Source organism: Panthera onca, chromosome B4 (assembly GCF_046562875.1).
Source record: "Panthera onca isolate mPanOnc1 chromosome B4, mPanOnc1 haplotype 2, whole genome shotgun sequence".
Classification (NCBI taxonomy): Eukaryota; Metazoa; Chordata; class Mammalia; order Carnivora; family Felidae; genus Panthera; species Panthera onca.
The window spans coordinates 36,380,518-36,392,608 of record NC_138345.1 but is presented as its reverse complement, the minus strand read 5'-3'; the positions used below and the strand labels follow the sequence as shown (position 1 = coordinate 36,392,608).

Sequence of the window (12,091 nt, the reverse complement as noted above, 5' to 3'; positions counted from 1 at the left end):
AGTCTACATTTTAAGCATCCTTAGTCTGTAAAGTGCTGTAAAATGTTTTGTTTTGTTTTGTTTTTGGCTAGGACAGTTTAAATCCCAGGTGCAAATTAAATTACTAATCAGTTATTGATTATCATTTAGGAATCATGAAGATAATAGCAGTTTTTAAGATTGGCTTTGAGCAAATGGCACTATGATTTTCAAACAAGAGAACAAAGAGGATTGCCACCTCTGTGCACCTAAGCTTTTTCCTAAGTGCTATTTTATTTTATTTTTTTAATTTTTTAATGTTTATTTTTGAGAGAGAGAGAGAAACAGAGCATGAGTGGGGGAAGGGCAGAGATGGAGGGAGACACAGAATCCGAAGCAAACTCCAGGCTCCAAGCTGTGAGCACAGAGCCTGACTTGGGGCTCAAACTCACAGACTGTGAGATCATGACCTGAGCCAAATTCGGATGCTTAACTGACTGAGCCACCCAGGTGTCCTGCCCCCTAAGTGCTATTTTAGAATGGAATATTGAAGGATCTTGAGGTGGAAATGGTCATTACTGAAAGTCAACATTAAAACTAGGTCACCTCAGGGATACCTGTGTGACTTATTCAGTTGAACATCTGACTTTGGCTCAGGTCCTGAACTTGGGGTTCACAAGTTCAAGCCCCACATTTGGCTTGCTGCTGTCAGTGCAGAGCCCTCTTTGGGTCCTCTGCCCCCGTCTCCCTGCCCCTGCCCCACTTGCATTCTCTCTCTCAAAAATAAATAAAAACATTTAAAAAATAAAAAAAAAAATTAGGTCATCTCAGGCTAATTTTATATTATTCTTGTATCTGGTAAGATATATAAGATATATCTTATAGTTTATTATCCTATATCTAGGATTTCCAGTCTGGAAGATCAGGAGTATATGAGAAATGTAGTAGACCTATACCTCTTCAAGGCGCTGGCAAGGCAGTGTAAATAAGATGGAGAAATGGAAGCTGGATAAGATGGTAATTAGGTTTTTTCATAACTATAAATTTACTTTTCCCAAAAGGTGATGTTTAATGATGTATGTTAACTTACATAAAAATTTCTGGTAGTATTTATTATGTATCCCTCGAATGTTAACTCTTCCTTGTTAAGTATTTTTATTAATGAATCAGATGGAAAAAAATATGGAGGAAGGATGGGTAATGTGCATATTAGATAAGAAATTCAGCATTCCAAAAGATCTTTAAAGAGAGTAATGGGCTAAACCAAGCAGGATAAAAATTTAAAAGGATGACTGTAAAAATTGTTAATTTTCCATCTCTCCCTCTCTCCAACAAAAAGCTAGCCCAATCAATCAATCAATCTACCAAACCCATAAAAACTGACAAAAGCATCTGTGTAGTGGCTGCCAGAAAACCCCTTCAAAAACAAAAAAACATATGCAATCTTCATTTGTTTTGAAAGTGCCTAGATAAGGGTAAAGTAATCAGACGTAAAATATTGAGTTCTGGATACAGTGATTTAAAGGATGTTGGCACACTTAAGCATGTTTAGATGCAAAGAGTCTGAAATCATGGCATATTAAGGAATAGTTGAAGGGTAGCTTGGAAAAGAAATGCTCTTGGGAGTACATGATAGTCTGCATGTATCTGAATGGCTATTACGTAGAAGAGCATCTGGCCTAAGGGGTTGAACTTGGGCCAGTGGATAAAACTACAGAAAAAGCCTTTTTTTTTTTTTTTTTTTCTTTCTTTTCTTTTAAAACTTCTGGATAAGAGATAGCTTTTATGCCTGGTAAAAGCAGAGTATGGGCAGCCTCTGGAGAGGAACTGTGTACCTGAGTTTTACTGGAGGTGTTCAGATACTAGAAAAGCCTGCTTAAAAGGGATATAGAGACCCAGGATTTAGAGGAGAGATTCAATCAGGTAAGCTTACCAGGTCCTTCCAATGAGGAAATGGTCTCTTTCTGTGATTCTGAGGGTTTCCGGCACGATTATAAGGCTTACTTAATTTTAGTCTGGTACCAGAATGAGGAAGTGTTACAGACTTAGAGTGTTACAGGCTTAGAGAGGTCAGGGTAGAAGAACTAGGTTGGCCAACTGCCCTGCATTATCAGATTTGCAGAGACCAACATTAACATTTCTACTGAGGCTACATAGCTGAATATAGCTTATTACTGTATACTTTGTGTAGTTGTTATTGTGTTGTCTTTACTATGAATTTTCAGGTGGAGACAATATTGACATTGGTTTCTTAGACTAAATTTGCAACTTTTCTGTGTGTGTGTCTTCGTGAGTAAAGTACAAATTATGTACTGTGGAAAGGCACATCTACATCCTTGGCCTTTTTGATGTTTCTCTGAGCTCTTCAACTTTTTGTCAGGTATAAGGCTTTAAACAGCTCAATGCTGTTTGCCAAAATAGCCTTTTAAAAAAACGTTTACTTGTGGGTGTTGTCAGTCTTATGGTCCAGCGTCCTTCATTCAGCCTCCATTCTAGATGAGATTAATGAGAAATGTGGTGATAGGAAATTATACTTAGTGATCTTGGGCAAATCACTTAGTTTGGGCATTGATTCATCAGCTTGAAAAAAGTTTTTTTTTAACATTTATTTATTTTTGAGAGACAGAGTGAGACAGAGTATGAGTGGGGGAGGGGCAAAGAGAGGGAGGAGACAGAATCCAAAGCAGGCTCCAGGCTCTGAGCTGTCAGCATAGAGCCTGACGCAGGGCTTGAACTCACGCACTGCGAGATCATGACTTGAGCTAAAGTTGGATGCTTAACTGACCAAGCCACCCAGGTGCCCCTCATCAGCTTTAAAATACACAGAGTTTAGATTAGTAATTTTTAAAAAGTTTATGAAATACTGCCAAATACAGAAAGAAATGCAGAAAGTAATATAATAAACACCATCAGATTTAATCTACATTAATGTTTGATCTCATTAGGGGATCTTTAAAGGTTCTTTAAAGGAAAAGGTTCTAAAAAAAAAATTTCTATTCTATTCTATTCTATTCTATTTTATTCTATTCTATTCTATTCTGTTGTATTCATTTTAGAGAGAGTGTGAGCAGGGGGAGAGGGGCAGAGAGAGAGAATCCCAAGCAGGTTCCACGTTTAGCACAGAGCCTGACTTGGGCTTGATCCCCTGTCCCTGGGATCATGACCTGAACCATAGTCAAGAGTCGGACATTCAACCAACTGAGCCACTCAGGCACTCCAAAATCTCAGTCTAAACTAAATATTCAGTGGAAATCTGGGTTAAGTAGAATATTTTGTTAAAATCTCAGGGTTTTAGAACTGTTTGAGGTTAGGAATAAAGATTTGGAAGCTGTCACAATGGATGTGGTGGCTGTAGCCTAGGATTGAATTGGTTTCTCCAGAGGAAGTTATATAAAGTGAGATGTGAGGAGGGGAAAATGACAGAGGAGCCTGTGAAGAAAACTGAAAAGTTGTGGTCAGAGAATCAGAAAGGAGTGAATCATGGCAAAGCCAAGATAGGAGTTCTAGTAAACAAGCTATTGTATCCATGCAGTTACTACTGCTATTGTGTATTTAGATTCATGATGTAAATAAGATAGCTTGAGAGTTGATAGCTTTTGATCAGAAGTGAGTCCAGAAGAGCCGGGTAGCCATTTTTCTGTTCATGTCCAATGGTAGAGAAAATCTTATAGAGAAAAACCTTCTGTGTTTTTGAAGTTGGCATAACCTGTTTGCCACAGACCTTGACGCTTGGCAAGCTAGGTGGATGCTGTTCCTCCAGTGCAGTTGATGTGAATAAACAAGGTCTTATTCCTCCTACCAGGAATGGTATTAGGGTGATGATTATGTGTCCAGCTCGTCTCTGAGGGGCTTTCCTGAATGTGTTTTTTTGTGGTTTGCAAAATATGGACCTCACACAAAATTGTACTGTGAACTTAGCTCACTCCAAACCAAAAAGATCAATGTAGAATTCAGAGCAACTACTCTAGTAGTAGCAGAGTGGTTTTTGTGGTTATTTTTATCTTAGATCTCCAGACAAACACATTTAAATTCTTCATTGCACAAAAAAAGTAGACCAAGAAAAAGTGTATTACAGTAAGTGATTTGAATTGAATACTTCGTAAAGACAAGATCATTTAGTAATTCTAATTACTATGGACTTGAGTATTTCTGTACCTAATATTTGTTATATGAGATCTATTTTATACCAAAGCCTGCATTTCCAGCTACTCTTACACTGAAGGTTTGTATGTTTAATACAAGAGTTTTCATTTTTTACTTTTTTTTAGTCACCAATTCCTGTGGGTCTCATACCTGACATTCCCTCAAAATGGCATGCAGGTATCTATGACTGGTTAGCACTGGCACATTTCCAAGGTCACTTAGCTGAGTGAGGGATCTAATGTACAAATGCAGCTAGGATATCTAGGTACTTTTGGTAAAGAAGTAGAAATATGAGGTCTTATAGTTATTGTCCTATGAGACTTTGGTACCAACAGAATGAGAAACATTTAGAAATGCTGAGGGATGTATTTCTGCTGTATTCTGATTTCTTACCCACAGAAGGAAAACATTTCATTTTTCTGAAATTAATGCTGAGAAGAACTGAGAGACAAAGAAATTAGGCAGTTAAGACTTATCTACAAATTTAAATGTCTGGACTTTTTGCCTTTATAATAAGAATTCAATAATATATTTCAGGGATATTGAGTGAAATGTCTTTTAGGAGGTTGCTTTGTCTTTGCTTGTGTTTATTGGGATATGTAGTATATGTGTTTGAAGTAGAATATTCAGGGGCACATGGGTGGCTCAGTCGGTTAAATGTCCCACTTCTTTCGCTCAGGTCATGATCTCATGGTTCATGAGTTTGAGCCCTGCATTGGACTCGACAGTGACAGCGCAGAGCCTGCTTGGAATTCTCTGTTTCCATCTCTCTCTGCCCCTCTCCTGCTTGCTGTCTCTCTCCCTCTCTCAAAATAAATAGATAAGCATTAAAAAAGAGAGAAGTAGAATATGCAGTATACAAAATACAAATGAGAATGTAGAAATTAGGTGCAAATGATTTAGTATATGATTTATTTTTAAATTTTCTGACGTGTACTTTTTTAAGACTTTGACCTCTTTAACTGTGCAGAACTGTGATTTCAATAAGCACCCTCTTGAATCACCGTGACTGATGCCCTGTAATGGATTCAGCTAATAGGAACCAAATCTGATACTGTCAAATAGGATTAGTAGCCACACAGGCCAGCTTGAGCTATGCCTGAATGCCAAGTGGATAAGGGTCAATGGGCTCTTTTGGCATCTTAAGCAGCCTGGTTGTGAATTTCATATTCCACAAAGGTCTTTGCTCTGTGGTGGTGGTCCATTTCTTCAAATTGAATCAATATTCAGTTCTGACATTGTCTTGTGGACTTTTTTGTTTCTTTGCATGGTAGAGTGTTTCTGATTTTAATAGGTTGGTGATGGAAAACCAAGGAAATGTAAAGACTTTTGTCATCTTGCACTTTAGAAAGGACTGTTGGGGAAATCATGTAATTCATCTTTTTTGCATTGAATTTTAATTCTTGCTCTGAGGTCTTTAGTGCTGAATTCAGGCACCAAAACTGTGTATTTTTAGTTGTTATATTTCTTGGATTCACTGGGTTTTATTTATTGTAGTTCTACTGTTTGTCAGTAAACACATTTTTTTTTAAATCACTTTAATCTTTTCGTTTTCCATATCTCTGAGAAAAATTTTAAATAGGCTGGCTATCTTAACACATGTCGTTTACATTTCATAAAGTATTCAAGAGAAGAACACATTTAGATCTTCTTTGATTTCTTATTTGTAATTTTCAGCATATAGATCCTTTATAAGTTTTGTTAGGCTTATACCTAGGCATTTAAATTTTTTTGGAGTGATTGTAAATGGTCATAAATTTTGAAAATTGAAATTCAGTATTGGATCCTATTTTGCCAGCTTATAAAATATCTACATTTTTAAAGCAACTATCAATATTCCTGTATTTTCTTTAGTATTATTGTTAAGAATGAAATATTTCAGGCACATAAAATACAGATTAAATAATAAAACACTCTAAAATAGTATCATGATGTGCAGAAGTTTTAAATTTAAATTTAAAAGTATTTTTCTATATTTTCCTTCTAAAAGTTTTAAAGATTTGCTTCTCAAATATAAAATCTTTAATTTACCTAGAATTTATTTTTGTGTATGAGTTAGAGATCTGACCCCCTTCATCAGTATGGGTAGCCAATTGTTTAAAGACAGTTTATTGAATACTCTGTCCTTTTCTCGCTGCTTGCAGTATCACCTCTGTTTTTTATATGTATGGGTTCCTGTATGTGTGGGTCTGTGAGCTTGGCTCCCGTTTCTCTTGCAAAGGTCTGTTGGTTTCTTTCTTTCTTTCTTTTTTTTTTTTTTTTTTGGTTTCTTTCTTAATAAATACCATACTTTCTGCTTTTGCTTTTTAAGAAATAAAATTTATTGGGGCACCTGGGTGATTCAGTTGGTTAAGCCTCTGACTTCGGCTCAGGTCATGATCTCACAGTTCGTGGATTCAGGCCCTGCATCGGGCTCTGACCACTGGAGCCTGGAGCCTGGAGCCTGCTTTGGATTCTGTGTCTCCCTCTCTTTCTACCCCTCTCCAGCTCACACTTTGTCTCTTTCTCTCTCACAAAAATAAATAAACATTAAAAAATTAAAAAAAAATTTATTGACATAAACTGCATATATTTAAAATGTACAGTCTGGTAAGTTTTGACACACACACACACACACACCTGTGAAACCAGTACCACAGTCAAGATAATGAATATGTCCTACAGATTTTCATGTATCTCTTTGTAATTCCTTTCTTTTACTTTTCCCTGATATTCTTTACTACTCCCTCCTCTTCCTCTTCCCAGGCAACCTTGATCTATTACTGTTCTATTCTATTACTGTAATTAATATACATTCTCTAGAATTTTACATATATGAAATCATATATATTCTTTTTTGTCTAGTTGTTAGTGGGGTAGTGTATTACAGAATTAGTGGTTAAGATTGGAGGATCTGGAGACAGACGAGTTAATCTTAATTCCTGCTATTGTTTATTTATAGCTACTTTTTCTCAGTCCCAGTTTTCCAGGTCGCCAGGGGAGAGTGAAGTTTTCCACAGGGATAATGCAAGTGAAGAAGATATGATGCTTGAGGATAGAATTGTGAGGATTTTTAATTTACCGTAGGTATGGTTGGCAAGCACATACATGACTGTATGCAGAAAGGTTCAGAAGTCTGAGAGTAGAATGAAGAAAACCATTTAATAGAGAAGAAAAGATGTGTAAAATGAATATGACTAAAATAAAAAGGAGGTGCTATGAGGCTGTGTTGAATGATTGTTCAGGCTGGGAGAAAAAGAAGTAAAACCAGAATAGGGATGAATGATAGAGAAGAGATTTTAGATCAGAGGTTATGCTGTGCACAAAGAGACGACTTAGTAGGCTAGAAGAAAGAAAACAGTTGTGTTTCAGAAATAAGAATTTAAGAGTTTGAAAGTTCTTAGGTGGACCTTTCCAGAATATAATAAGGTTACCATATTTCCTATTAAAATAGAATACAGGAAAATTAGAAGTGACAGGTATTTATTGAGGGGACATGGTAGAATTTGTGGTAAAGAATTATAAATGGAGCCTAAAAAGATTACTTCCCCAATTTCTGGCTTGGTGGGACTAGTGACGTTGAAGTGGTTGGTAGAAGTGTAGTTTAGCAGAGTAAAATTTGGTTTATTTACATGTTTTTCCTTTCCAGCACAGACCAACATAATTTGTAAGTATGTAATGACTTAACTATAGCAGTCTCAAATGAGACTAGTCTCATAGGATATTTTCCATAATACTTAGCAGTAAGTGTTACCATACACAGTATTGGGTCTCAAATACCTTATAGTTTAGATATAATATTAGATTGTCCTTGAGAGTTTTGGTGTACTTTAAATGTGAGTCATTACTCATGCTACCTGTTTTTTCTTTGTGGGCTGGTTAATTAGCCAGGAGAAATAATACAGGACAAGTTCTAGGTTAAAGATGTTTTATAGAAATATACTTGATGTCTTAGATTTGCACTTTCACTGTGGAAGCCACCAGCCCACATGTGGCCATTGAGGCTTGAAATATGGTAGTCCAAATTGAGATATGATGTAAATGTAAAAATTACAATATGCATTGGACTTTTAAGACTTGGTATAAAACAAAGAATATAAAGTAAAATGGCTCATTAATAGTTTTTAATATGGATTACATGTTTGAAATGACAGTATTGTAGATAGATTAAACAAGATACAGTATTAAAATTAATTTTATCTCTTATTTTTTAATGTAGCTGCTAGAAAGCTTAAGTTTCATTGTGATTTGCATAGGACTTAACATATTTCTGTTGAACAACACACTGTCTTAAGATGAAAGAAATGTATGTACCTCCCTCGTTTGCTATAATAGATGTGTTACTATTTGCTGAACTTTAAATCTAGTGGAAAAGCAAAACAAAGAAACAAACCCAAAATAAATTTAATGTGTGAGTATGCTTGATAAAATTTGCTTTGAGTGGATTTAAAAATATGCACTATTATTAGGTTTCTAGTTATTTGAAAATTATATTTAATGAGAGGTGTTAAACTTGGGGGGATAAAGGTAACTGGATGCTAGGCTTCAGCTGACTAGGCTTGGGGTCTGAAAATAGACCTTTGCTTTTTCCTTTGTACAGATGTCTCAGTGCATTATGGGATTGTCTGTCTAAAAAGCATCACATTCTACCATTAGTTTGTATTATGTGATACAGTAAGTGTCATGCTTGGTGATTGATACTTAGGGTTTTCTTTCTAATTTTAGATTTCTAAAGCAGTGTGGAATCATTTGGGAACTTGTTGGAAAAACTAATTCATTTAAAAAAAAAAAAAAAAACCCACAACTAATTCATGAGCCCTAAACCCATTGAATCAGAAGCTCTGGTGGCTGGGCCTGGCAATCTGTTTAAACACTCCAGATGGTTGTAATGCACCTAAAGTTTGAGAAGCATAGTTGTAGATTATACTACTTTTATAGAAGTGGCAAAACTCAGTCTCTTTATAACAAGTCTCCATTTTGTCCCTTGATTCAGATATATTTATCCTGCTATATCGTATATTTAACTAATGTAAATTTTATTTTTGTTACAAAACTGCTCATAAGGTTTATGGTTTAGTTTCTAAATAGCAATGATTATATTTAGAGTGGTATTTTATTGATTCTAATGAACGCTTACTATATAAGTATCATTTGGGCAATTGTACACATCTATTTGGAAGGAATTACATTCCTTTCTTTTCATTTAATCATTTGTAAAAATGTCACATTCTTAGGTGGATGCTCTCCGATTGCGTTTGGAAGAGAAGGAAACCATGCTGAATAAGAAGACAAAACAAATTCAGGATATGGCCGAGGAGAAGGGGACACAAGCTGGAGAGATACATGACCTCAAGGACATGCTGGATGTGAAGGAGCGAAAGGTTAATGTTCTTCAGAAGAAGGTAAGGTGCAGGTGTTCTGAGTTTAGTTTCCTACACTTACCATACATCCCCATTCCTACCACTAAGTTATACCTAAATTCTGTCAAAGTTTCTTTCTTATTCCACTGTTTATATTTTTATGGTTAGTAAATGAAAGTGTTGTTGCAGTAGGTAGATTGTTAAAACTGCTCTGTATATTCAATTTTTAAAGTAAATGCGCTTAGTGTCCATAGTATTTTTGATGCTGCTGTTTCTGAAAAGTGCCTCATAGGTCGCTTTGTAGGTTACTTGTAGGTTCCTCATGATTGTAAGAGGCTAACTCTGGAGTAAATAAGAAAAGTATCAATAATTATTCCCCTCCCTTTTTTTAAGCTTAAGTAAGGGATACTCTTGAGATAACAGTTATAGTAGACAGTAGTATTTATTGCTCATCTCCACTGAGATGACAGATTAGAAATATTCGATCTTGTTCCAGTTTATTTTTAACCTCTACCTGGGGCACCTGGGTGGCTCAGTCAGTTAAGCGTCTGACTTTGGCTCAGGTCGTAATCCCAAGGTTCATGGGTTTGAGCCCTACGTTGGGCTCTGTGCTGACAGCTCAGAGCCTGGAGCCTGCTTCGGATTCTGTGTCTCCCTTTCTCTCTGCCCCTCCCCTACTCATGCTCTGTCTCTCTCCGTCTCTCATAAATAAATGTAAAAAAATTTTTTTTTATTTTTAACCTCTAATAGCCAAGGAATAAAACTCTCTTTACTAAACCTCACATTCAGTTCTTATTTATTCATTCATTCATTCATTCATTCATTCAGTGCCCATGAGCATGGGAGGGGCAGAGAGAGAAGGAGAGAGAGAATCCCAAACAGGCTGCATGCTCAGCTTGGAGCCCAATGCAGGGCTTGATCTCACGACCATGATACCATGACCTGAGAGGATATCAAGAGTTGGACCCTTAACCAGCTGAACCACCCAGGCGTCCCTCACCTTTTCTTTGTAGTACAGAAGACCATGTCCTGTATTTTACCAATAGTATATTAGTTTGGTTTTCATTTGCTTTCTGTATGTAAACATAAATATTTGATCACTTTAAATATCTGTTGACTATATCTTGTCAACAAGATAAATTGTTTAAATTATTATGCATATAATCTCCTCATCACTCTTTCTCCTGACATGCTTACTTTTAAAATAATTTTTGTTATTTTTTAGTTTTTCTTTTTAAATTTTAATTCCAGTATAGGTAACATACAGTGTATACAATATAGTGATTCAGCGATTCTATACCTGTGTCAGTGCTCATTGTGATAAGTATACTCTTAATCCTCTTTACCTATTTCATCCATCCCCTACACACTTCCCCTCAGTTAACTATCGATTTGTTTTCTACAGTTAAGAGTCTGTTTTTTTTTTATTCGTTCTGTTTCTTAAATTCCACGTATGAGTGAAATCATATGGTATTTGTCTTTCTCCGACTTTTTTTTCACTTAGCATTATGTTCTCTAGCTCCATCCACGTTATTGCAAATGGCAAGATTTCGTTTTTTTAAATGGCTGAATAATATTCCATTGTATGTATATATACACCAGTCATCTATTCATCTATTGTTGGGACACTTGGGCTGCTTCCATAATTAGGCTATTATCAATAATGCTACAGCAAACATAGGGGTGTATATATATTTTCAAATTAGTATTTTTGATTTAACAAATTTAAAAATCTGCATCTGTTGACTACTTTTTATGAAAAATAGTTTACTTATGATCTCTCCCATCTTGATTTTTGTTGGTAAGCTTTGTTGTCTTATTGAATCCATAATACTTTATGGATTTACAATGTGTTGCTTTTCAAGGGGGAAAGACATTTTTACTATAATTATAATTCATATTGTTTAGCTTTTACTTCTGTGTTTAAGTGAATTTAATGTTTGTTACTAGTTTTACAGTGTCACAGCTAACTATTGCCAAGGTAAAATTTTTTTTCTTTTTTTAAATTGTTTTTTAAATTTTTTATTTAAATTCTAGCTAGTTAACATACAGTGTAATATTTGTTTTAAGTATACAGTGTAGTGATTTAACACTTCCATACATTATCTGGTGCTTGTTACAAGTGCCCTCTTTAATCCCCATCACCTATTTTACCCATCCCTCCACTGACCTCCCCTCTGGTAACTGTCAGTTCTCTATAGTTAAGAGTCTGTTTCTTGGTTTGCCCTCTCTCTCCCCACCCCCCTCTCTTTTTTTACATTGCTCATTTATTTTGTTTCTTAAATTCCACAGATGAGTGAAATCATACCATATTTGTCTTTTTCTGACTGATTTATTTTACTTAGCATACTCTCTAGCTCCATCCATATCATTGCAAATGGCAAGTTTCATTCTTTTCTGTGGCTCAGTAATATGCCATTGTATATATATGCCACATCTTCTTTATCCATTCATCAGTTGATGGACATTTGGGCTGCTTCCATGTCTTGGCTTTTGTAATAAGGTTGCTATAAACATAGGGGTGCATATATCCCTTTGAATTAGTGCTTTTGTATTCTTTGGGTAAATACCAAGTAGTATGATTGCTGGATCTTAGGGTAGTTCTATTTTTAACTTTTTGAGGAACCTCCATACTATTTTCCAGACTGGTT

At 35.6% G+C, this 12,091-nt stretch overlaps 1 protein-coding gene across 13 annotated transcripts in view; it reads left to right on the top strand.

The window, feature by feature from the left end:
• Nucleotides 1-12,091, top strand: part of ERC1 (ELKS/RAB6-interacting/CAST family member 1) — a 523,992-nt gene that overhangs the window by 136,181 nt on the left and 375,720 nt on the right. For all 13 annotated transcript variants that reach the window (XM_078450206.2, XM_078450210.2, XM_078450204.2 and 10 more), the window contains one exon: nt 9,315-9,482. In XM_078450206.2, the coding sequence (XP_078306332.1) occupies nt 9,315-9,482 (168 nt within the window). The remainder of the gene's footprint in view (nt 1-9,314; nt 9,483-12,091) is intronic.